At 43.4% G+C, this 27,577-nt stretch overlaps 1 protein-coding gene across 1 annotated transcript in view; it reads right to left on the bottom strand.

The window, feature by feature from the left end:
• The window catches only part of arhgap39 (Rho GTPase activating protein 39), a 353,142-nt gene that overhangs the window by 77,725 nt on the left and 247,840 nt on the right, over positions 1-27,577 (bottom strand). The window contains exon 5 of the mRNA XM_048612924.1: positions 10,468-10,541. Within this exon, the coding sequence (XP_048468881.1) occupies positions 10,468-10,541 (74 nt within the window). The remainder of the gene's footprint in view (positions 1-10,467; positions 10,542-27,577) is intronic.

Raw genomic sequence — 27,577 nt, 5'->3', positions numbered from 1 at the left:
ACCTTGTTGTCCCTTTAATCAAGTCTGTTTCTTCTCTCATTGTTCTGATGAATGCAAGACCAAAAGCTTCAAATTCTAGTTTCCTTTTCATGGTGTTTAAATTCTTTACTACCAAGCAATCATTTACAGACTTTTTATTTTTAATCTGTACCCCCTAGTTTCCCACAAGGAGAATATCCAATATTCTTCTAGTATCCACCCTTCCAAATCGCCACAGGATCTTGTATTTTTCCAATAAGGTGACCCCCTTCATTCTACTAAATTTCAAAGGGTATAGGCCCAACTTATTCAAATGTATTTCATAAGATTAACATTTCCATCGTAGGAAAGATGAGTGAATGTTGTCTTAAATGCTTCTAACACAATTATATCTTTTTCTAAATAAGGAGACCAAAAAGATATACAGGACTCCAAATGTGGTCTCACCAAGAACTTGACCCATGGCAGTAAAACTTCCCTACTTTTATATTCCAAGCCCTTTGCAATAAACTTCAACATTCCTTTTGCCTTCCTCTCACTTGCACCACCCACATACTAATTATCTGTGAGTCATGTACCATGACACCCAGGTTCCTCTGTTCTACCGACGTCTTCAATTTCTCTCCACTTAAATAGCGTCTGCTTTTCTATTCTTCCTGCCAAAGTGAACACATTCACATTTCCCACATTATATTCCATCTGTCAGATTTTTGCCCACTCAACCTATCGAGATCGCTTTGCTGACATTCTACTTCCTCTTGATAACTTATTTCCCTGAATATCTTGGTGCCATCAGCAAATTTGCAACACAGATTTGGTCTCTTTGTCAAGAAATTGATGTAGTTTGTACACAGTTGAGGCCCCAGCACTGGTCCTTGTGGCACTCCACTAGTTACTGCTTGCTAGGCCAAAAAATATTCGCTTCTTTCTATCCCCTGATTATCTAACAGGAAACAATTCTTTATTCATGGTAATATGTCACCTCTTACATCCTGTGCTCTTATCCTGTGCAGTAATCTTTGATGATTGTTAAGACCTATTCTCCTGCCTTCTCCCTGTAATCCTCGATCTCCTTACTAATAAAGAACCCATCTATATCAGTCTTAAATACAGTCAATGACTTGGCCTCCACAATCCTCTGCAGCAATGAGTTCCACAGATTCACCACCCTCTGACTGAAGGAATTCCTCCTCATCACAGTTCTAAAGGGTCTTCCCTTCACTCTGACGCTGTGCCTCGGATTGTGGTCTCTGTTACGAGTGAAAACATCTTTTCCATGTCCACTCTATCCAGGCCTCACATTATTCTATAAGCTTAAATGAGATTTCCCCCGTATCCTTCTAAGCTCCAAGGAGTACAGACCCAGATTCCTCAACTGCTTCTCATGTGAGAAGCCCTTCATGCACGGGATCATGCATGTAAATCTCCTCTGGACCCCCTCCAACACCAGCACCTCCTTCTGTAGACACAGGGTCCAAAACTGCTCATAATATTCCAAATGCGGTCTGACCAGAGTCTTATACAGCCTCAGCAGTACATCTCTACTCTTGTATTCTAACCCTCTCAAAATGAATGCCAACATTGCATTTGCCTTCCTGAACTCACATGTTAACCTGAAGAGAATCCTGAGCTAGGACTCAGAAATCCATTTGTGCTTCAGATTTCCAAAACTTTTTCCCTTTAGAAAATAGTCTAAGCCTCTATTCTTCCTCCCAAAGTGCAAAATCTTACACTTTCCCACATTGTATTCCAACTGTCACTTCTTTGCCCACTCCCCTAGCTTGTCTTCTGTAGCCTCCCAATTTCCTCAAAATTATATATCCTCCACATATCTAAGTCTGCAAATGTAGCACCAATGCCCTCAGTTTCTTTGTTCCTTCATTCAGTCTAAATAGTTCATTCTAGTATTTATGTTCTGCTCAAGCTTCTTCTCATATGTGCTCACCTGGAAAATACAAAAGTTTGAAAACACATGCCAACAGATTCATAGAAACACAGAAGATAGGAGCAGGAGGAGGTCATTTGGCCCTTCGAGCCTGCTCTGCCATTCTTCACAATCATGACTGATCATCCAACTCAATGGCCTAATCCTGCTTTCTCCCCATAAGTTACAAGGCTTGTGCTCACTCTAACCTCTTGCTTTCACTGCTCTCTCTGAAGGGTCACCACAATTTACAGGCTTTGAAATGGGGTCTCAGTGGGAAAATGCTTAGGGGGCACAGCTCTCCAAATTTTTAAAGCTGCATTCAGTATCTAACTAACCAAGAGTTGATAGAAACACAGAAAAATCAGAGGAGTAGACTATTCAACCATTGAATCCTGTTCTGCCATTCTTTACGATCATGGCTGATCATCCAAATCAAGAGCTTGTTCTTGTTTCTTTCCCTTTAGCCTTTGATCCCTTTAGTCCTAAGTTCCATATCCAACTCCTTTTTGAAATCATTCAATGTTTTGCCCTCAAGTGTTTCCTGTGGTAGCAAATTCCACAAGTTCACCACTCTCTGGGTGAAGACATTTCTCATCTCAGTCCTAAATGGCTCAGCCTGTATCCATACATTGTGACCCTTGGTTCTGGACTCATCTGCCATTGGGAACGTACTTCCTGCATCTACCTTGCCTAATCCTAGACGATGGCCTAGTGGCATTATGGCTAGATGATTAACCCAAAAACTCAGATCATGTTCTGGGGGCCTTCATACAGAGAATATTCTCCATCATATTGTGTGGTACTATCACCGTTTTGAACGGATCTAGCAACTCAGGGCTAGGTATTCATGAGGCGCTGTAGGCCATCAACAGCACCAGAATTGTACTCCAACACAATCTGCAACTGAGTGTTCCGAGGAAGGGTCACTCAACCCAAAACGTTAACTCTGATTTCTATCTACAGATGCTACCCAAACTGCTGAGCTTTTCCAGCAATATCTGTTTTGTTCCTGATTTACAGCATCCGCAGTTATTTCAGTTTCTAATAAATGATAGACAGAGCTAAATGATCCCACAACCGTCAGATTGGATCTAAGCTCTGTAGTTACGGAGTCACAGAGATATACATTACAGAAACAGACCCTTCAGTCCAATTCGTCCATGCCAACCAGATATCCTATATAAATCTAGTCCCATTTGTCAGCATTTGGCCCATATCCCTCTAAACCCTTCCTATTCGTATACCCATCCAGATGCCTTTTAAATGTTGTAATTGTACCAGCCTCCACCACTTTCTCTGGCAGCTCATTCCATACAAGAACTTCCCTCTGCGTGGTTGCCCCTTAGGTCCCTTTCATATCTTTCCCCTCTCACCTTAAACCTATGCCCTCTAGTTTTTTGGACTCCCCTAGCCTGGGAAAAGACTTTGCCTATTTACCCTATCCATGCCCCTCATGATTTGATAATCCTCTATAAGGTCACCCCTCAGCCTCCAGCACTCCAGGGAAAATAGCCCCAGTCTATTCAGCCTCTCCCTATAGCTCAAACCCTCCAACCCTGGCAACATCCTTGTAAATCTTTTCTGAACCCTTACTAGTTTCACAACATCCTTCCTATAGCAGGGAGACCTGAATGATGGCCAGTTAAAACTCACTGGAGGAGACGGCTCCATAAATATCCCTTTCCTCAATGATGGAAGAGCCCAGCAGATCAGTGCAAAAGATAAGCGCCGAGAGAATGATCCATTTTGGCCTCCTCCAGGGGTCCCCAGCGTTACAGACACTAGGCTTCAGCCAATTCGATTCACTCCATGTGATATCAAAAAAGGCATGGAGGCACTGGATACCGCAAAGGCTACGGGTTCTGACAACATTCCGGCAATAGTACTGAAGACCTGCACTCCAGACCTTAGCTCCTTCAGCCAAGCTATTCCAGTACAGTTACAACACTGGCATATATCCAACAATGTGGATAATTGTCCGGGTATAAAAACAGGACAAATTTAACCCGGCCAATTACCACTCCATCAGTCTCCTCTCGACCATCAGTAAAGTGATGGAAGGTGTCATCAACAGTGCTATCAAGCAGCACCTGCTCAGCAATAACCTGCTCAGTGACGCCCAGTTTGGGTTCCGCCAGGGCCTCTCAGCTCCTGACCTCATTACAGCCTTGGTTCAAACATGGACAAAAGAGCTGAATTCCAGAGGTGAGGGGAGAGTGGCAGCCATTAACATCAAAGGCTGCATTCGACTGAGTGTAGCGTCAAGGAGCATGAGCAAAATTGAAATCAATGGGTATCATTGGGGATAAACTCTTTGCTGGTTGGAGTCAAACCTGACACATAAGAAGATGGTTGTGGTTGTTGGGAGATCAGTTTTCTCAGCTCCAGGACATCTCTGCAGGAGTTCCTCAGGGTAGTGTCCTAGACCCAACCATCTTCAGCTGCTTCATCAATGACCTTCCCTCCATCATAAGGTCAGAAGTGGGGATGTTTGCTAATGATTGCACAACGTTCAGCACGATTTGCAATTCCTAAGATATTGAAGCAGATCATGTTCAAACGCAACAAGATCTGGACAATATCCAGGCTTGGGCTGACAAGTGACAAGTAACATTTGTGCCACACAAATGCCAGGCTATGAACTATCTCCAATAGCAGACAATCTAATCATCTTCTCCTGACATTCAATGGTTTTACCTTCACTGAATACCCCACTATCAACATCCTGGGGGTTACCATTGACCAGAAATTCAACTGGACTCACCACATAAACACAGTGGCTACAACAGCAGGTCACAGGCTAGGAAAACTGCGACAAGTAACTCACTTCCTGACTCCGCAAAGCCTGTCCACTATCTACAAGGCACAAGTCAGGAGTGTGATGGAATACTCCCCACTTGCCTGAATGGGCACAGCTCCAACAACACTCGAGAAGCTTGATACCATCCAGGACAAAGTAGCCCACTTGATTGGCACCACATCCACAAACATTCATTCCCTCCACCGTCAAAATTCAGTACACACTGCTGCCACTATCTACAAGACGCACTGCAGAAATTTACCAAGGCTCCTTAGACAGCACCTTCTAAACCCACAACCCTTTCCATCTAGAAGAAGGGTAGCAGATACATGAGAACACCACCACCAGAAGTACCCCTCCAAGCCACTCACAACCGTGACTTGGAAATATATTACCATTCCTTCACTGTTGCTAGGTCAAAATCTTGGAATCCCTTCCGAAGGGCATCGTGTGTCAACTTACAACACATGGACTGCAGCAGTTCAAGGCGGCAGCTCCCAGGGCACTGGGGACAGGCAATAAATGCTGACCATCCAGTGATGCCCACATCCCACAAGTGAATAAGTAAAATGTTTCAACTTGCCAGGCCACCTTCAAAGAATTATGCAAGTGAACCCTGAGATCCCTCAGCTCTTGTACTCCCCTCAAAGTTTTACCATTGAGCCTGTATTGTTTCTTCTACCAAAGTGCATTACCTTACATTTCTCTGCATTTAAATTCCTCTGCTAGGTGCCTGCTCATTTGACCAACTTGTCAATGTTCCTCTGAGGTTGCCCGGCATCATCATCACAATTCACTATTCTCCCTAGCTTAGTATCATTTACAAGTTTAAAGACTTTGCCAAATTGTTTACTTAAGTCAGAAAATGTCAGGGCCCCGAACACATTTTCAAATTGTTTCCAATCTGAGAAACACCCATCTATCTCCATCTTCTGTTTCCTATCTTTTAGCCAACTTCTAATCCATGCTGCCAAAGGATCCATCCCAAATATTTCTATTTATTAATGAACTTGCCATGTGGCACTGTATCAAATGCTTTCTGGCCCAACCATTTTCAGCTGCTTCATCAATGACCTTCCCTCCATCATAAGGTCAGAAGTGGGGATGTTCGCCAATGATTGCACAATGTTCAGCACCATTCGTGACTCCTTAGATACTGAAGCAGTCCATGCTCACATGCAGCAAGATCTGACAATATCCAGGCTTGGGCTGACAAGTGACAAGTGCCATTCATGCTACACAAATGCCAGGCTATGACCATCACTAATAAGAGACAATCTAACCACCACCCCCTGACATTCAATGGTGTTACCTTCACTGAGTCCCCCACTATCAACGTCCTGGGGGTTACCATTGACCAGAAACTCAACTTGACTCACCACATAAATATAGTGGCTACAAGAGCAGGCCAGAAGCTGGGAATACTGCTGCAAGTAACTCATCTCCTGACTTCTCAAAGTCTGCCAACATCTACACATCAGGAGTGCGATGGAATACTCCCCACTTGTCTGGATGGTTGCAGCCCCAACAATACTCAAGAAGCTTGACACCATCCAGAACAAAGCAGCCCGCTTGATTGGCACTACATCCACAAGCATTCACTCCCTCCAGCACCGACGCTCAGTAGTAGCAGTGTGTACTATCTACAAGATGCTCTGCAGAAATTCACCAAAGATCCTCAGACAGCACCTTCCAAACCCATGACCACTTCCAACTAGAAGGACAAGGGCAACAGACATATGGGAACACCACCAGCTCCAAGTGCCCCTCCAAGCCACTCACCATCCTGACTTGGAAATATATTGCCATTTCTTCACTGTTGCTGGGTCAAAATCCTGGAATTGCCTCCCTAATAGCATTGTGGGTCAACCCACAGCAGGTGGACTGCAGTGGTTCAAAAAGGCAGCTCACCTCCACCTTCTCGAGGGTAACTAGGGATGGGCAAGAAATGCTGGCCAGTCAGCATTATATTTCCAAGTCAGGGTAGTGAGAAATGCTGGCCACATCCCACAAATGAACAGAAAAAAAAATTCCAAGTATTCAATATCTACAGCACTGTGCTCTTCCACAGTGTCACTTCATCAAAGAACTCAATCAAATGGAGGTTAGATAGACCTTAGGTTTAGGGTAAAAGTTTGGAACAACATTGTGGGCCGAAGGGCCTGTACTGTTTGTACTGTTCTATGTTCTATGTTCTAAATCCAGCCACTGTAGGTTTTTCTGAGTGAGCTCAGTGTTTTTCGGATTCCTTTCTCGGATGCCATTTCGATTGGCTAATGCCTGAATATCAGGATAGCTACTCTCACTTGTCCTCTTAGGTATTTGATTGTATGGAAATGTAAAGAGTTTCCAAGATATCAATATGAACCAATATTCAAATCAGATTCTCTGGCTACTTCACTCACTTACCAGTCGGGACAAAACTGGTATCACATTTATCTGGATACCTTCAGTGACTGCATAATGAAGGTAATCCAGTGAAAGTGCTTTGTGACCTCCTAATAACATGAAAGACAGTTAGATTTTTAAAAATTTATTGGTTTAAGGTCCTTTAGAAAGTAAGCAGTTACTCTAATGTAAAGTTTTTTGTCTATTCACTCTTAATTCTGGCCGAGACTGATTATGCAAAGTTATGTCTAATTCAATTTCTACTTCTGCTTTGATAAGGCAATTACACACCAGAGATGCAGAGCACACTCTCATGCTCAATAAAGCATTTCTGTTGAAAGGGACATTTGCTCTTCATTAGAGCAGACCTTAACAGACACAGATTAAAGTCAACTCCCAGGCTGTGAAGAGAAAGGTTTCCAATCATTTCTCTTATTTGATGCGAGACAAATTGACAGCCAAAAGGTGGAATGAATGATGGCAGGATTAACATCTGCTGTAGGAGATGGTAACCTTACACTGATTTCAATTGTCAGCTGGAATCCTCTGGAGTTGAATGCTCACATTTGTTTGTAATTTGCAGTCAGCACGCTTGTTTAACATTTTAAAAAAATTCTCCCCCTTAAATAAAAGAAATAGGAGCTGAGGTAGATCATACTGTGAACCACAATTGCCTGTCAGGTATTGAGTTCAAATAAATCATTTGCGTTAGGAAATATGTACCCTATGTGCACTGAAATAGCAGTTCTTTGTTGATCTTTGATATTGGAGCAAGGCCATTTACTCTAAGTCTGTTGCACCATTAAATTAGATCATGTCTTGTTTCAAGAAATAACCGTATCTACCTGCTCTGGTTCAATATCCATTGATACTCTAGCTGATCAAAAATATTTATTGCCGTTGTGAAATTTTTGACCAAATCTTAGCTTCTGTAACTTTTTGGGAAAGTGGAGGAGAGAGTTCCAGATTTCCACAATGATTTGTGTGAAGAATCACTTTTAGACATTACACCTAAGCAGTTTGGCTTGTTAAAATTAAGATCATCTGAAAATAATGTTAAGATTAAACCCTTTTACTTTGGATGTACCTATCAGGGGACAGTGTTTCTCTATATCTACACCATGAAATTCTATCGTAATCCATCTTAACCACCTCAATTAACTCTTTCTCCACAGACATTGCCATAATATACTTCCAGAGTTTTCAGGTTTCCTGCATCCAACATCTGCTGCATTCTGTTTTCCAATTAAATCACCCATTTAATTTCTATACTCAAGGGAATACAAACCTAGTGTGTAAAACCTAGTCTATGTAGTGTGACACAAAGCTGGTGGGAGGGTGGGCTGTGAGGAGGGTGCAGACTTGCTTCAGAGTGATTTGAGCAATTTGAGTGAGTGGGCAAAATCTTGGCACATGAAGTATATTGTGGATAAATGTGACTTTATCCACTTTAGTAATGGCTGTAAATTTAGAGGGGGAATATATAGCAAGAACTTGGTGCCCTCGTACACCAGTTCCTGAAGGTAAGGCTAGGATTAGACAAGGTAGATGCAGGCACGATGCTCCTAATGGTGGAGGAGTGCAGACCACGGGTCACAGTCGAAGGATGTGAAGTAAATTTTTTAAGACTCAGATGAGGAGAAATTTCTTTACCCAGAGAGTGGTGAGCCCACAGAATTTGCTACCACAGACAGCAGCCGAGGTCAGAACATTGTATGATTTCAAGAAGGAGTTAGATATAGCACTTGGGGCTAAAGGGATCAAAAGATATGGAGGAAAAGCATGAACAGGCTATTGAGTTGGATGATCATTGATGATCATAATGAATGGTGGAGCAGGCTTGCAGGGCTGAATGGCCTACTCCTGCTCCTATTTTCTATGTTTCTAACCTGTCCTCATAATCTTACCTTTACAACCCTATTGGACCCAGATCTGGGCCTATTTTCACCATACGGGTTAAATCAAAATCGGGGCAAATGTAAACTAGACACTACTAATGAAAGAAGCAGCCTCGTCTGAGAAGTCAATGCATTCACATTGTTTAACTTTGTACGGTTTGGATGGTCACCCTAAGTGGAGTCAATCATGTGAGCATATTCAACAGTTCCTCCCTTGGTTCGATGTTTATTTATTTCAATGACACCTCTGTGAATTTCTTTTGCGATATTTTCAGTGTAATAAGTGGTGTTTGAAGTTTTTGCTGTTTGTGCAAGGAAATCACTGAGAATCCTGGCTTCCCTTTGAAAGCTGAAGAAAGAACTGGTAAAAAGAACAGGGAACTCTGATTGTGTCAGTGATTATTTGTGAATAAAGTTCTTGCTGTTTGTGCAAGGGCAACTTCTTCCAATTTACTACCTCTTTGTTTCTGGCGGATAATGCGTAGATAGATAGTTTGCCTTTATTTCTCAATAAAATTAAATTAATGAGTTAAATATTCTGAGTTAACATCTGGCATGAGTAGAAAATAGGAGCTGGTGTGATGTTATGAGTACAACTGCACACATGAAGATGGATCATGGCACCAGCTTTGTGTTGGGAATATACATTCCACGTGGGGAAAAGCCACTTCAGCAAGATCCTGAAGGTGTCCAGTCTGTCTGGAATCCCATCACAATGGTACTCATTCATGTACAGAAAATATAAGCATGGTATTGTAATTCTAACATAATGCATCATGAAGTTCTGGGTATTGTATTCATCACTGCTTTAACTAAGTCACTCTGCTACAATTTCCAATTTCACGTATCGGCCAGAGGGTGAGTAGATGAGCCAAGCCACTTTCTCATCATTGTCTAGGCAATTTGTTGAGTGATATAAATAACCACAGTCTTCCAAATTTTCTCAAGGGCCTGAATTAATGTAGAAAGATGACTACAACACTGAAACAGTTGATTTTGGGAAATGCATTCCAATCACCATTCATATGGGCCTCTCAGCAGTCTCCAGCCAGTGCCCTTCAGATACATCTTCTTCTGGTGTTAAATCAGTTCTCTTGGATTGTTAGGCTCAGTAACTCTTCCCCAGCCAGACCCATTGTGTTGCTATCTCCAGCCATGGCAATTGAGTTTTTACACCCAGCTGGACTGAATCAGTGGAAGCTATGACCCAATTGTCTTCATTCTCATCATTTTCTTACCTGGTTATCAATCCTGGATCAACAGTCAATGCACCTCAACAGTCAGTGTTCCACCTGTGCCCCCTCCTCCCCCATTGCCCAGCCCCACTCTCCTTCACAATGTTCTTCTTCCTTAAGCATTGGTTGCCTTAATTTTTAAATTTTAGAACTAGAGAATGCCAGGAAAAATGAACATACATGGTAAGGTATTCATATTAGCACATCAGCATAATAAAAAGAATGAAGAAGCTCGATTACCTTCTTTGCTCCAGTCAGAGCCGATTTCTGTAGTTTACGGTAGCAGTACTTAGCATACGTGCTAATAGCAACACCTATTAAAGAGGAATAGAAAACCATTAGACATGGGACATACACCAGGTGTCACAGTGGGGAGCAAGGTGCATGCGAGCTAATGTATGTTTTTTTTAATTTCTCCAGAACATCACTGTTTTTCAGTGCAACTATTCGATGATTTAGCATTGAAAAGAGATGCTCAATGTTGATCAAGACAAAAGGGTGTCACAATTCCTTTGACTGAGTAGGATATACATTGAGGATCTGACCCTCTGTATCTTGGTGAGGCATTAGGTGCTCAAATGGGGTAAAGTCTCTCTTGGCTGGCCTGGAAAATGGATGATCTGACACTAGGTGATACTGGCTGGAGAAAACCTTTAGGTTAGTTGGATATTCCGTGCGAATCCTAACTCCCCATGGCTATTGATCTGAGGAGAATTCTGATGGTTTGAGTCAAGTTGGCTAGCAGGAGGAATATTTTATGCAACCCCAATTCCAGAAATGTTGTCATCTGACGGAATAATCACTGTTCCCACTTCTTATCTGTCACTTTATCTTAATTGATATTATAGCCCGTCTTCTTCAGACCTTCTAAGCTACACATTGTTACTGTCCACACTTCCTCCTTTAAGGTGTTAACATGGTTTTAGTATTATCTTCCCATTGAGTTAAAAAATTATGGTTTCTGGTCTAAACCACTAGGATTTGATCTGCATAATCTCGTCTGGTACTTCAATTTGGCAAAGAGGAGTGCTGGATTATTGTCTTTTGGGGAGCTGTTAAATTGGGACTCCAGTACAGATGGAATTTGAAGATCCTTAAGGTCTTATTTCAAGAACAGTTACAAATTTTCTCCCTCATGTCTAAGTCAACATTCCTCCTCCAAGCTAACAAAAGAGAAAAACAGATCATTTATATAATACTCAAGATATCAGTATTTGCAAATAGGTTACCATATTCATCTGCAGAACAATGACACATTACCAATTACTATTGTGGTTGTGAAGCAATTTGGGATGTCCTGAATAAATACAAGGGGTATTATTAATGCAATTTCCTATAGCCTCATTATGCTGAGATAAAGGTTGATGACATTATTTCCTCCAGCTCCTGAAACCTTGTCTCCAAATATAAGCCAGTGCTCCTTTCTCAACTTCCTACTTGTATTCATCATGGACATGCCTAACTAACAAAGCAGGCAGGGACCTCATCCAAAACCAAAACAAATACTGCTCGAAGGGGCATGTCAGTTTCTCAGTGAGTCTCAATGTAATGTACTCTCACTCCCTGTTGAAAAACCCCATGTCCTTCACTTGCCTATCTTCACAAAGATTTAGACCAACAACTCACTCCATGATTTAGTACAATTTTCTCAGCCTATTCTGCTGTTACAGGATTTCACTGTCTCTTAACAAGGAATTTAAACAGATATTATTAAACACTCAGAGTAGCTGCACTCACAGCTCAAATAAAGAGCATGGCTCCTATAATGGCATCACACAATTTATACTTGATTTATACTTTACAAAGATGAAAATTTGGGATGTATCCCATGTCTTGTTCGGACTTAATTAATAACTCTACTTGAAGTCAGGCAGAGATTTTTCTAATGTCCTATTGAGCAAACCTTTCTTAACTAACAGGGTCATAAAGCAGATTAACAACTCAATCTATCACGGATTCTGTGGTCATTCTGTGCAATCAGCCTTTATTTCTCTAAACAATAAGTGGCTAATGCAAATTTTACTTTTTGTCTAATTTTATAGGGATGTAGATGTTGCTGGCAAGACCAGCATTTGTAGCCCATCCCTAATTTCCCTTGAACTGAGTAGCTTAGTAAATTGCTTCAGAGGGTAGTTAAGAACCAACCACTTTTCTATGGATCTGAAGTTACTTGTAAAGCAGATTTGGTAAAGAGAGCAGATTTCCAGCGAACCAGATAGGTTTTTATGATGATCAATGATAGCATTCAATTTCAGATTTTGTTACTGAATTTAAATTCCATCAGCTGCCATGGTAGGATTTGAACCGCTGCCCCAGAGCAGTGGTCTGGACTTCTGGATTATTAATCCAGTTAAACTGCCACTTAACTAGCTCTCCCCCGCTCTGGACAATATCATGTCATATTAACATAACAATATCACATTAATATCTCACAACACTTTTAATTGTTCTAGTGGATCACAGGGTTGCTTTTTCATTTGAGAGAGATGACTAGTAGTGAATTTAATCTGAGGGTCACAATGCCACAGGTGAGGGACAAGCTTAAGAGGGCAGGTCATTGATGGGGTCAGTTAGCTGGACGGCTGGTTTGCGATGCAGAGTGAATCCAACAGTACTAATTCAATTCCCACACCAGCTGAGGTTACAATGTAGGTCCCACCTCTCAATCCCTCCCCTCACCCGAAGCATGATGACCCTCGGGTCAAACGCACCACCAGTTATCTTTCTTTAATGAGACAACAGTCCTATGGTCGTCTGGGACTACAGTGACTTTACCTTTTTTAATTGTTGCAGTGATAGAACTATGACATTCTATATTTCATCCCAATTTTGCATGACATAGAAGTTATAGCACAGAAACAGGCCATTTGGCCCAACAGGTTATGTTCCCACTCTTCATCCAATGCTGTCAGCATAACCATCCTTGTAGAAACACAGAAACACTTGTATTACAGAAGGCAGCTATTTAGCTCATTTTGTTAGTGTTTGCAGAGATAATATTTCAGTCTAAACCAATCTTCCGGCACACAAAGTACATACCTTAATGATTTTTTAAAAATGCTGCAACGGTTTCTGCCCCTATCACCTATTCAGGCAATGAGTTCAAGACACCCCACTACACTCTGAAAGGAAATGTTTCTCAACTTCCCTCCAATCAATGCAGCAATGGCTTTAAATCTAGGTCCCCATGTTGCTTCCTCTCTGCAAATGGAAATAAATCCTTCCTATCTACTCTGTCTAGGCTGCTCATAATTGTACACATCTCAATTAAATCTACCCTCAGCTTCTTCTTTTCCAGTGAGAACAACTCCAGCCTTTCTTTCCTCACAGCGAAAATTCTTCATTCCCAGCACCAGCCTTGTAAATTCCCTCTTTACCTTCTCTAGTGTGATTATGATTTTCCTTTAATGCAGTGACCAGAATTGTATGTAATGGTCTAGCTGCTCTAAGTAATGATTACTGCCCACAAGCTTACATCTGTGCTAAAAAAGAGTGTGCTTTTTTGATCACCTCATCTAAATGTCCTGCTACATTCATAAATCTGTCAGCATTCACTCTGAATTCCCTTTGATTCTCTACACTTCTCAAGAATCCTGTTATTGATTAAATATTCCGTTACCTTGTCTGTCCTCCCCAGTTGACATTACCTATCGCTGCTCTGAATTAAATTTTATTTACTGACCAATACATTGACATCCTCCTACAGCTCACAGTGCTCTTCCTTTCTATGAATCATATGGCCAATTGTCATACCATCTTCAAAATTCTTAACCGAGTCCCCTACAGTTAAGTCTGAATCATTGGTGTACATCATGAACAGTAAGTGACCCAGGCTGAGTCCTGTGGAACTCATTCACAAAAATGCTGTCAACCAGAACACTTTGCTTCCTGCCACTAAGCCAATCTTATACCTAATTTGGTATCACATAAGTTTTCCCTGGATCACATAAGTTTTTAACTTTCTGACCAACCCACCATAAGCAAGCATGGTGGCTCAGTGATTAGCACTGCTGCCTCACAGCGCCAGGGGCCTGGGTTCAATTCCACCCTCGGGGAACTGTCTGTGTGGAGTTTCTACATTCTCCCCATGTCTGTGTAGGTTTCCTCCCACAATCCAAAGATGTGCAGGCTAGGTGGACTGGCCATGCTAAATTACCCATAGTGTTCAGGGCTGTGTAGATTAGGTGGGTTATAGGGGGATGAGTCTGGGTGGGATGCTCTAAGGGTTGGTGTAGACTTGTTGGACTGAAGGGCCTGTTTCCACACTGTAGGGATTCTATGATATGGGGACCTTGCCACAAATCTTGCTAAAATCATTTGGATTACATCAAAAATCTTAACCTAATTGTTACTTCCTCAAAAAATTCAAGCACTTTAGGTAAACATTAACAAATCCAGTTCTGAGGAAGGGTCACCAGACGCGAAACGTTAACTCTGTTTTCTCCTTCACGGATGCTGCCAGACCCGCTGAACTTTTCCAGCAACTTTGTTTTTGTTCCTGATTTACAGCATCCGCAGTTCTTTTGGTTTTTACCAACAAGTTCATGTTGACTGTTATCAATTTATACCACTCTAAATGACAATTAACTTTCAGAACTTTTACCAATATTTTGCTGAGATTAATTTGACTGGTCTGTAATTACTTATGTTATTTCTTCCTCCCTTTCATCAACAATAGTACAAACGCTGGTCCTCCAGCACCATTCCTGTAACCACAGAGGATTAGAAAATGATGGTCAGAGCTTCTGCTATTTCTTCCATTGATACCCTTAACATCCTGAAATACATACCATCCGAGGCTCATGATTTATTCACATTCAAAGATGTTAATTAAACACTTTAACATTTCCTCCCTTGCTACAACCAATATGTTTCACACTATTTCTTTGCAAAAGCAGGTCAGTGAAAAATACACCACATGATTCCACATAGCCCTTCCACCATCTACAAGACACAAGGCAGGAATGTCCCAGCAACACTCAAGAATTCTGATATCATCAGGACAACGCAATCCACTGGATTGGCTCCACATACACTACGTTAAATATCCAACCCCTCCACCACCAAACAACGTGGCTGCAATGCGCATTCCTTCACAAAAACTAGTGCAGAAACTTGTCAAAGTTTCTTTTAGCCAAGTCTTCAGAGATCTGAGTATTAAATTTATACTGGCACTCGAGTGCAGCATTGCACACCTGGAGATGCCATCTTATAGATAAGCCATTGAATATGAGGCCCTGAATGGGTATGTCCATTCAATAAGATCATAATTAATAATGATTACTCGACTTTCTCACCTACCCTGGATAACCCTTCACCCTTGAACTTACCAATAATCTATCGACCGTCTTTTAAGCAAGAGAGTTCCAAAGACTGGCGATTTTCTGTGAGGGAAAAAGAACCCCTCAACTCTGTCTTCAATGGGTGACAAGCCTAATCTGTCCAACCTTTCCTCATAAGTCAATCCACCCATTAGTCCAGTAAAATGTCTCTGAAATGCTTCAAATGCATTTATACCCTTCCTTAAAACAAAGACCAATACTGCACTTTTTAAAAATTCATTCATTGGATGTGGGCATCGCTGGCTGGGCCAGCATTTGTTGCCCATCCCTAATTGCCAAGAGTCAACCATTTTGCTGTGGGTCTGGAGTCACATTTAGGCCAGACCAGGTAAGGATGGCAGTTTCCTTCCCTAAAGGACATTAGTGAACCAGATGGGTTTTTCCCGGCAATTGGCAATGGATTCATGATCACCATTAGATTCTTAATTCCAGACATTTATTGAATTCAAATTCCACCATCTGCTGTGACAGGATTTGAACCCAGGTCCACAGAACGTTATCTGGGTCTCTGGATTAAGAGTCCAGCGATAATACCACTAGGCCATCACCTTCCGCAGTACTCCAGATGTGGTATCACTAATGCTCTGTGTAACTGAAGCATAACCTCTATACTTTTATATTCAATTCGGCTTGCAAGAAAGGGTAACATTCTACTAGCTTTCGTAATTACTTGTGGCATCTCCACACTAACCTTTCCTAATTGAATTACCAGGATAACGAGAACACTCTGCAATCTCTCAGCATTTAGATAATAAGCTTTTTTTATAAATTCTTCTTGCTAAATAGACAATTTCACATTTTCCAACATTATATTCCATTTGACAGATCTTTGCCCACTCACTAAACTGAACTATATCCCTTTAAATCTCTCATAGCTATTATTTTCTTTGATGGGGCATTTTTGTTTTCCTTTATTCATTCATGGGATGTGGGCATCGCTGGCTAGGCAGCAATTTCACATTTTCCAACATTATATTCCATTTGACAGACCTTTGCCCACTCACTAAACTGAACTATATCCCTTTAAAGCTCCTGTGACCTCTTCACAATTTACTTTACAAATGTTCCTTTGTGTCATCAGACAAATTTAGCAACCATACCTTCAGACCCTTCATTCAAGTCATTTTTATAAATTGTAAGAAGTTGAGACCCCAACACTGATCACTGTGATAAACTGCTCATTACGTCTTATCAGCCTGATGATGTACTCTGGTTTTCCCATTAGTTAGCCAATCTACTACCCATGTCAATATGTCACCCCTTGCACCTGGAGTTTTATTTTCTTTGATGGGGCACTTTTGTTTTCCTTTATTCATTCATGGGATGTGGGCGTCGCTGGCCAGGCAGCATTTATTGTCCTTAACTAATTGCCCAGAGGCCAGTTAAGAGCCAACACATTGTTGTGAGTCTGGAGTCACATGTAGGCCAGACCAGGTAAGGATAGCATTTTCCTTCCCTAAACAGCATTAGTGAACCATTGATTTTTCCAACAATTGACAATGGATTTGTGGTCATCATTAGATGCTTAATTACAGATTTTTAAAAATTGAATTCAAATTCCATCATCTGGCATGGCAGGATTCAAACCTTGGGTCCCCAGAACAGTACCTGGGTCTTTAGATTAGTAGCCCAGCAATAATACCATTAGGCCATCACCTCTACCTTATCAAACATTATCTGACAATCCAAGCACACTGTGCTTACTGGTTCTCCTTTGTTCACAACACTCTAACTTGCTCAAGAACTCCATAAGTTTGGTCAAACATGCTTTCCCTTTCACAAAACTAGATGAACTGATTACCTTGCACATCTCTGAATGCCTTGCTGTAATTTCATAACAATATGAAAGATTCCAAGGTCTTCCCCTTGTCTTAACCCAAAGTTACGCCTCAAACAATATCAATGAAAACAGACTGCTGTCTGCGGGTCCTTGCTGTGTGTAAATCAGCTGCTGTGTTCCCTACTGTGTGTGAATTGCACTGGTTCCAAATGAGCTATAAAACATTTTGGGATGCTGGAAGGTCATAATAAATGTAAAAATAAAAGCTTTTCTCTTTACATTGCTTACCTGATGTTAGTCTGGGCCTCTGTTTAAACTAGAGGGAGAACAACAGGATTTGAAGAATCTATAATATGGGCATCAAGTTAGACAGACTTACTTTTCCAGTATGGTTCCATAGATGTTGATTCCTCCAACTTCTCACCTGTAACCACTTTTTACCTCTGCAATTTATGGTGAATATCAGCAAATTTATATCTGTGGTGTCGGAATCACAAAGCCATAACATTTGAGATCCAAACCCTGCCTGATGAACTCAGCTAGAATCCTTAACAGCACCTTCCAAATCCACACCCTCGATCCCATCTAGAAGAACAAGGGCAACAGATGCATGTAAACATAACCACCTACAAGTCAAGCCACGCACCATTCTGACTTGGAACTATATCTCCATTCCTGCGATGCTGTTGGGTCCAAATCCTGGAACTGCCTTGCAATTGACACTAAGGGGGTTCCCACACCACATATGATTTAAGATGGTAGCTCAACAACAACTTCTCAAGAGTAATTAGGGATGAGCAAAAACTAGTTGTTTCAGCGGCGGGAGTCCGGGAGGAAGCGCGAGGGCAGCCTGGGAAGGTGAGCTTTTCGGTTATAAAAGTCTTACCTTGCGTGACTCCATTTTTGGAGTAAGTGAGGTAATATATTTGGGCGGTTGCTTTACCCGAAACACTACCTAGGTAGTGTCTCCCACCCATCCTCCTCCTCTAACCAAAAAAAAAGGTTCTGAGCGCTGATTTGGTAAGGCTACTAGTATATATTTTTTTAATTTGTCTGTTTGGGAATTCAGAACAGTGGGAATGGATGTTAGGGCAGTTGTATGCTCCTCCTGTAGAATGTGGGAGGTAAGGGTCACCACTAGTGTCCCCACTGACTTCATCTGCGGGAAATGCACCCAACTCCAGCTCCTTGGAAACTGTGTTAGGGAACTGGAGCTGGAGCTGGATGAACTTTGGATCATTCGGGAGGCTGAGGGGGTAATTGAGAGGAGTTACAGGGAGGTAGTCACACCTCAGGTGCAGGAAAAAAGTAGATGGGTTACAGTCAGGGGACGGAAAGGGAACAGGCAGACAGTGCAGGGATCCCCTGTGGCCATTCCCCTCAAAAACAAGTATACCGTTTTGGATACTGTTGGGGGGGATGACTTACCAGGGGTAAGCCATGGGGTACAGGTCTCTGGCACAGAGTCTGTCCCTGTTGCTCAGAAGGGAAGGGGGGAGAGGAGGAGAGCATTAGTCATTGGGGACTCCATAGTTAGGGGGACAGATAGGAGATTCTGTGGGAACGAGAGAGACTTGCGGTTGGTGTGTTGCCTCCCAGGTGCCAGGGTCCGTGATGTCTCGGATCGTGTTTTCGGGATCCTTAAGGGGGAGGGGGAGCAGCCCCAAGTTGTGGTCCACATAGGCACCAACGACATAGGTAGGAAAAGGGATGGGGACGTAAGGCAGAAATTCAAGGAGCTAGGGTGGAAGCTTAGAGCTAGAACAAACAGAGTTGTTATCTCTGGTTTGTTACCCGTGCCACGTGCTAGCGAGGCGAGGAATAGGGAGAGAGAGCAGTTGAACACGTGGCTACAGGGATGGTGCAGGAGGGAGGGATTCAGATACCTGGATAATTGGGGCTCATTCTGGGGTAGGTGGGACCTCTACAAACGGGATGGTCTACACCTGAACCAGAGGGGTACCAATATCCTGGGGGGGGAAATTTGCTAATGCTCTTCGGGAGGGTTTAAACTAATTCAACAGGGGGATGGGAACCTGAATTGTAGCTCCAGTGTACAGGAGGTTGAGAGTAGTGAGGTCATAAATAAGGTTTCAAGGTCACAGGAGTGTACCGGCAGGCAGGAAGGTGGTTTGAAGTGTGTCTACTTCAATGCCAGGAGCATCCGGAATAAGGTGGGTGAACTTGCAGCATGGGTTGGTACCTGGGACTTCGATGTTGTGGCCATTTCGGAGACATGGATAGAGCAGGGACAGGAATGGTTGTTGCAGGTTCCGGGGTTTAGGTGTTTCAGTAAGATCAGGGAAGGTGGTAAAAGAGGGGGAGGTGTGGCATTGTTAGTCAAGGACAGTATTACGGTGGCAGAAAGGACGTTTGATGACAACTCATCTACTGAAGTAGTATGGGCTGAGGTTAGAACCAGGAAAGGAGAGGTCACCCTGTTGGGAGTTTTCTATAGGCCTCCGAAAAGTTCCAGAGATGTAGAGGAAAAGATTGCAAAGATGATTCTGGATAGGAGCGAAAGTAACAGGGTAGTTGTTATGGGGGACTTTAATTTTCCAAATATTGACTGGAAACGCTATAGTTCGAGTACTTCAGATGGGTCAGTTTTTGTCCAATGTGTGCAGGAGGGTTTCCTGACACAGTATGTCGATAGGCCAACAAGAGGCGAGGCCACATTGGATTTGGTACTGGGTAATGAACCAGGCCAGGTGTTAGATTTGGAGGTAGGAGAGCACTTTGGTGATAGTGACCACAATTCGGTTACGTTTACTTTAGCGATGGAAAGGGATTGGTATATAAAGCAGGGCAAGAGTTATAGCTGGGGGAAAGGCAACTATGAGGCGATGAGGCAAGATTTAGGATGCATAGGATGGAGAAGGAAACTGCAGGGGCTGGGCACAATTGAAATGTGGAGCTTGTTCAAGGAACAGCTACTGCGTGTCCTTGAGAAGTATGTACCTGTCAGGCAGGGAGGAAGTGGTCGAGCGAGGGAACCGTGGTTTACTAAAGAAGTTGAATTTCTTGTCAAGAGGAAGAAGGAGGCTTATGTAGAGATGAGGCGTGAAGGCTCAGTGAGGGCGCTTGAGAGTTACAAGTTAGCCAGGAAGGACCTAAAGACAGAGCTAAGAAGAGCCAGGAGGGGACATGAGAAGTCTTTAGCAGGTAGGATCAAGGAAAACCCTAAAGCTTTCTATAGGTATGTCAGGAATAAAAGAATGACTAGAATAAGATTGGGGCCGGTCAAGGACAGTAGTGGGAAGTTGTGCGTGGAGTCCGAAGAGATAGGAGAGGTGCTAAATGAATATTTTTCGTCAGTATTCACGCAGGAAAAAGACAATGTAGTCGAGGAGAATACTGAGATACAATCTATTAGACTAGACGGGATTGAGGTTCATAAGGAGGAGGTGTTAGCAATTCTGGAAGGTGTGAAAATAGATAAGTCCCCTGGGCCGGATGGGATTTATCCTAGGATTCTCTGGGAAGCTAGGGAGGAGATTGCAGAGCCTTTGGCTTTGATCTTTATGTCGTCATTGTCTTCAGGAATAGTGCCAGAAGACTGGAGACTAGCAAATGTTGTCCCCTTGTTCAAGAAGGGGAGTAGAGACAACCCTGGTAATTATAGACCAGTGAGCCTTACTTCGGTTGTGGGTAAAGTGTTGGAAAGGATTATAAGAGATAGGATTTATAATCATCTAGAAAGGAATAATTTGATTAGGGATAGTCAACACGGTTTTGTGAAGGGTAGGTTGTGCCTCACAAACCTTACTGAGTTCTTCGAGAAGGTGACCAAACAGGTGGATGAGGGTAAAGCGGTTGATGTGGTGTATTTGGATTTCAGTAAAGCGTTTGATAAGGTTCCCCATGGTAGGCTATTGCAGAAAATACGGAGGCATGGGATTGAGGGTGATTTAGCGGTTTGGATCAGAAATTGGCTAGCTGTAAGAAGACAGAGGGTGGTGGTTGATGGGAAATGTTCATCCTGGAGTTCAGTTACTAGTGGTGTACCTCAAGGATCTGTTTTGGGGCCACTGCTGTTTGTCATTTTTATAAATGACCTGGATGAGGACGTAGAAGGATGGGTTAGTAAATTTGCGGATGACACCAAAGTCGGTGGAGTTGTGGATAGTGCAGAAGGATGTTGTAGGTTACAGAGGGACATAGATAAGCTGCAGAGCTGGGCTGAGAGGTGGCAAATGGAGTTTAATGCGGAAAAGTGTGAGGTGATTCACTTTGGAAGGAGTAACAGGAATACAGAGTACTGGGCTAATGGTAAGATTCTTGGTAGTGTGGATGAGCAGAAAGATCTCGGTGTCCATGTGCATAGATCACTGAAAGTTGCCACCCAGGTTGATAGCGTTGTTAAGAAGGCGTACAGTATGTTAGGTTTTATTGGTAGAGGGATTGAGTTTCGGAGCCATGAGGTCATGTTGCAGCTGTACAAAACTCTGGTGCGGCCGCACTTGGAGTATTGCGTACAGTTCTGGTCACCGCATTATAGGAAGGATGTGGAAGCATTGGAAAGGGTGCAGAGGAGATTTACCAGGATGTTGCCTGGTATGGAGGGAAGGTCTTATGAGGAAAGGCTGGGGGTTTTGAGGCTGTTTTCGTTAGAGAGAAGAAGGTTAAGAGGTGACTTGATAGAGACATACAAGATCATCAGAGGATTAGATAGGGTGGTCAGTGGGAGCCTTTTTCCTCGGATGGTGATGGCTAGCACGAGGGGACATAGCTTTAAATTGAGGGGTGATAGATATAGGACAGATGTCAGAGGTAGGTTCTTTACTCAGAGAGTAGTAAGGGCGTGGAATGCCCTGCCTGCAAAAATAGTAGACTCGCCGACTTTAAGGGCATTTAAATGGTCATTGGATAAACATATGGATGATAATAGAATAGTTTAGGTTAGATGGGCTTCAGATTGGTTTCACAGGTCGGCGCAACATCGAGGGCCGAAGGGCCTGTACTGCGCTGTAATGTTCTCTGTTCTATGTTCTATGTTCTAGACAGGTCAACAATATCCACATCTCATGAATGAATAATGAAAAGTAGCGTTGCACCATTATTTCAAGCAAGATCTCTGCGACAGTCTTCCTCTCTTTAAACTTGGGAGCCAGGTGAGATGAACAAATTACAATGATCTAGAATGCACTGCCTGAAAGGAACATGGAAGCAGATTAGAACAATCTTCAAAAGGAAATAGGAAAAACATTCGAAAAGGAATTAAATTGTGGGTGTTGTGGGGAAAGTGTGAAGTCATGGGGTTAAGTAGATAGCATTGTCAAAGGGCCAGGTCATGCGCAATGGGCCAACCAATCTCCTTCTGTGGAATATGATTTCAAACGGTGTATATTCAGCACCACACTCACTGAAATCAGTTAACTCAGTGAAGACAGGACTGAGTCAGAATCTTCTGTGCTACATGGCTTCTTTGACATCTCAGCCATGCAGTAGGTATGCTAAAGACAGAACAATTAGTCTCAATGTTCCTGGTTTAAAAAGGCACAGTGATATTTAGAGGCCTCTTCTGGAATGTACAGGTGACAACTGGATCAAGTTTGTTATGTGATCCCAGTTACCTGCCGAATAGTTGTTCAGAATTCACAAGGATGCTTCCTTGGTGAGGTCAGGGAAATTCTATTGTCTTCAGAGGTTTACTGCAGTATGAATTAACCCCTTCAGAAGAGAAAGCTGGCGATGGGAGGCATGAGGAGACCTCTCTCTCTCCTCCATCCTGCTCTGTGCGATGTCCTTCACTAAGTTGCTTAAATTCCAGTAATAGTGAAGAAATCACTCTTAATTAAAATGAGTCTGAGTGCCTGTGAATGTGCGCGCACTCCAGACACCACAGACAGAGATTGGTCCTTGGGGCAGCTTAAGTGGCAACTTCTGGCCCCGTATTCCAGCGGACTGGCATGGATGGCCTGCTTCGGCAGCAATTTCTGGCCTGGGATTCCAGTGGCCTGGCGTGGTGGTCTTGCAGCGGTACTGTCATTTCCTGAACCTGGGGCCGTGTTTTGAACTAAGACGGACTTTGTCTTAATTTTTCTTATCTATGCGTTCTGTTATTAATGTAGGCACCATGATAAAAGGTGTTTGGCACGCTTGCCTTCTTTGCTCAGTCCTTTGGGAAGTCATGTTGAGGTTGTACAGAACATTGGCGAGGCCTCTTCTGGAGTACTGTGTCCAGTTCCAGTCACCCATTTGTAGGAAGGACATTATTAAGCTGGAGAGGGTTCAGAAGAGAAGGATGTTGCCGGGTATAGAAGGTTTGAATTATAAAGAAACACTGAATGGGCTCGTGGTTTTTTCACTGGAGGGTGGGAGATTGAGAGGCGATGTGATAGAAGTTTATAAAATAATAAGAGGTATGGATAGAGTTAATGATAGTTGTCTTTTCCCTAAGATGGGGGATTTCAAGACTAGGGGGCACATTTTTAAGGTGAAAGGAGAGAGATTTAAGAAAGACATGGGGGGCAAATTTTTTGCACAGAGGGTGATTTGTGTGTGGAATGAACTTCCTGAGGAAGTGGTGGATGCGGTTACAATGGCAGCGTTTAAGAGACATTTGGATAGATACACGAATAGGAAGGGTTTGGAAGGATATAGGCCAGGAGCAAGCAGGTGGGACTCGTTTAGTTTCGGATTATGTTCGGCATGGACTGATCGGACTGAAGGGTCTGTTTCCATGCTGTATGACTCAATGACTCTTAAGGGCAACTGAAACACTGTTCACCCTATTTATTTGTAAAAAAATACAAATGACAATGAATGACTACTGTATTCAATTCTGTATAACATCAAACACACTCTGCTGTACTTTTACATTGACACAAACAATAGTTTTGTCATATATAGTGCAACTAGTGGAATTCTGATTGGAGATTATGAATATATTCTGCAGATAACAACGTAATGTTTAGAAGTCATTTATCAGAACTGACCTTCAATGGACTATTGTAGTGATATAAACCACTAGGTGGCCCAATCACTGCTATCTTTCTCCATCAGACTGGTATTAGCATGATAAGATCCCATTAGTATCCCAGGAATAAATGATTCCAGCTTTTAGATGCTCGGTTTAAGTTCTGACGCACACAGTGGTGGTATGAATAAATCTCGATAATTTACTCAGTATTAATGGTTAAAGGTTCAGGCTTCAATTCTCAATTATCTAAAACGCAGCTTTCCACAAATAACAGGTGTTGCTATCTAAAGCACAAGAAGTAGCAGTAAACTAGTGCTCGATTGCAGCAACTGTTACTTGTATGTTTCTCAAGATCCACAGCAATGTGTTTGATTCTGAATTGCCCTCTTAAGTAGTCTAGCAATCCATTCAAATAAAGATAACTCTGGATGAGTATCACTGCCAGCAACACCCACATCCTGTGCAGTCACAAAAAGAAACTAAATTTGGATCAGAGATACTCTCGGCTCCTATGATGCTGCTTGGCCTGCTGTGTTCATCCAGCCCTGCACCTTGTCTCTGAAACTAAATTTGGACAATCTTTTCAAATGTGCAACTCTAACTCTGCTCCACTACTCTATTCCCTACTGAATGGACCTTTTCATTTACTCCTGTCTCCTGGATCCAGGTTGAAGGAGTGGGCACAGAAGTAAAATTTAACAAGGTATTCCAAAAGAGTGTAATTAGCTGACCAGGCCAAAGATGCAGATATTAAGACAGCTGTCAACACAAAAAGCTGAATAAAAGATTAATTTTATGGAATATCTTAGGGAAGAGGTGGGGGGGTGTTGTTTTCTTATGGTATCTACCAGTATTGAGTGATTTGGATTCAGTTCACTTGAAAAGCTCAAGCAGATTTATTAACAGCTCAGACCACAACAGGCAGTTACCAATAACTATCTATGCATCCTCATGCAAACTTTCTCATGCTTGACTGCTCACAGCAGTTGGTCATGTGGTTTACATCCTGGTTCAAGTACAGGAGCAGAGATGTCTTGCTGCAATTGTAAGGGCCTTGGTGAGACCATACCTGGAATAGTGTGTGCAGTTTTGATCTCCATATCTGACAAAGATATTCTGGCAATAGGTGAAGTGCAGCAAAGGTTTACCAAACTGATTCCTGAGGTGGTGGGACTGATGTACAAGGAGAGATTGAGGTTTGTTGGAATCATATTTGCTGGAGTTCAGAAAAATAATGGGGGAATCTCATAGAAACCTATAAAATTCTAACAGGACTGGGCAGGGTAGATGCAGGAAGGATGTTCCTGGTGGCAGTGAAGTCCAAAACCAGGGTCACAGTCTAATGATACATGATAAACCATTGAGGACTGATAGGAGGAAAAGATTCTTCACCCAGAGAGTGGTGAAACTGCAACGCTGTCCCAGGAAACGCTACCACAGAAAACAGTCAAGGCCAAAATATTGAATCAGAGATAGTAGGAACTGCAGATGCTGGAGAATCCGAGACAACAAGGTGCAGGGCTGGATGAACACAGCAGGCCAAGCAGCATCATAGGGGCAGAGAGGTTGACGTTTCGGGCCTAGACCCTTCATCAGAAAAGGGGGAGGGGAAGGGGGTTTTGAAATAAATAGGGAGAGAGTGGGAGGCGGATAGAAGAGGGATAGAGGAGGGGATAGGTGGAGAGGAAACAAACAGGTCGAAGAGGCGGGGATGGAGCCAGTAAAGGTGAGTGTAGGTAGGGAGTTAGGAAGGGGATAGGTCACTTACTTCTTTAACCGTGAACCTAACCCTCCCTCTACTGACCCCTTCTCCTGCTTCCAACACACCCCCTCCTCCTGGACACCACCCCAAGGCCTCCTACCCTCCCTCGACCTCTTCATCTCCAACTGCCGTCGAGACATCAATCACCTCAACCTCTCCACCCCTCTCACCCACTCCAACCTCTCCCCTGCAGAACGTGCAGCCCTCCGCTCCCTCCGCTCCAATCCCAACCTCACCATAAAACCCGCGGACAAGGGAGGCGCAGTTGTAGTATGGCGCACTGACCTCTACATGGCCGAGGCCGGACGCCAACTCTCCGACACCTCCTCCTACCGCCCCCTTGATCATGACCCCACCGCTGAGCACCAAACCATCATCTCGCAAACTATCCACAACCTCATCACCTCAGGTGACCTCCCACCCACGGCCTCCAACCTCATCGTTCCCCAACCTCGCACTGCCCGCTTCTATCTCCTTCCCAAAATCCACAAACCTGAATGCCCTGGTCGACCCATTGTCTCCGCCTGCTCCTGCCCCACCGAACTGATCTCCAACTATCTAGACTCCATTTTCTCCCCCTTGGTCCAGGAACTCCCGACCTATGTCCGTGACACCACCCACGCCCTCCACCTCCTCCAGAACTTCCAATTCCCCGGTCCCCAACACCTCATCTTTACCATGGACGTCCAGTCCCTCTACACCTGCATTCCCCATGCAGATGGCCTTAAGGCCCTCCGCTTCTTCCTGTCCCGCAGGCCCGACCAGTCCCCCTCCACTGATACCCTCATCCGCTTAGCCGAACTCGTCCTCACACTCAACAACTTCTCTTTCAATTCCTCCCACTTCCTACAGACAAAGGGGGTAGCCATGGGTACCCGCATGGGCCCAAGCTACGCCTGCCTCTTTGTAGGTTACGTGGAACAATCCCTCTTCCGTACCTACACCGGCCCTAAACCCCACCTCTTCCTCCATTACATTGATGACTGTATCGGCGCCGCCTCGTGCTCCCACGAGGAGCTCGAACAGTTCATACACTTCACTAACACCTTCCACCCCAACCTTAAGTTTACCTGGACCATCTCTAATACCTCTCTCCCCTTCCTGGACCTCTCTGTCTCCATATCGGGCAACCACCTAGAAACCGATATTCATTTCAAGCCCACCGACTCCCACAGCTACCTAGAATACTCCTCCTCCCACCCACCTTCCTGCAAAAATGCTATCCCCTATTCCCAATTCCTTCGCCTCCGCCGCATCTGCTCCCAGGATGAGGCATTCCACTCCCGTACATCTCAGTTGTCCTCGTTTTTCAAGGATCGTAACTTCCCCTCCTCGGTGATCGAGAACGCCCTCAACCGTGTCTCCCACATCTCCCGCACCTCATCCCTCACACCCCATCCACGCAATAAGAACCAAAAAAGAATCCCCCTTGTCCTCACGTACCACCCCACCAACCTCTGGATCCAACGCATCATCCTCCGACACTTCCGCCATCTGCAATCCAACCCCACCACCAAAGACATCTTTCCCTCCCCACCCTT

Source organism: Rhincodon typus, chromosome 2, assembly GCF_021869965.1.
Source record: "Rhincodon typus isolate 14 chromosome 2, sRhiTyp1.1, whole genome shotgun sequence".
Classification (NCBI taxonomy): Eukaryota; Metazoa; Chordata; class Chondrichthyes; order Orectolobiformes; family Rhincodontidae; genus Rhincodon; species Rhincodon typus.
The sequence above is the reverse complement of the archived record's forward strand: the minus strand, read 5'-3'. Positions and strand labels throughout refer to the sequence as shown.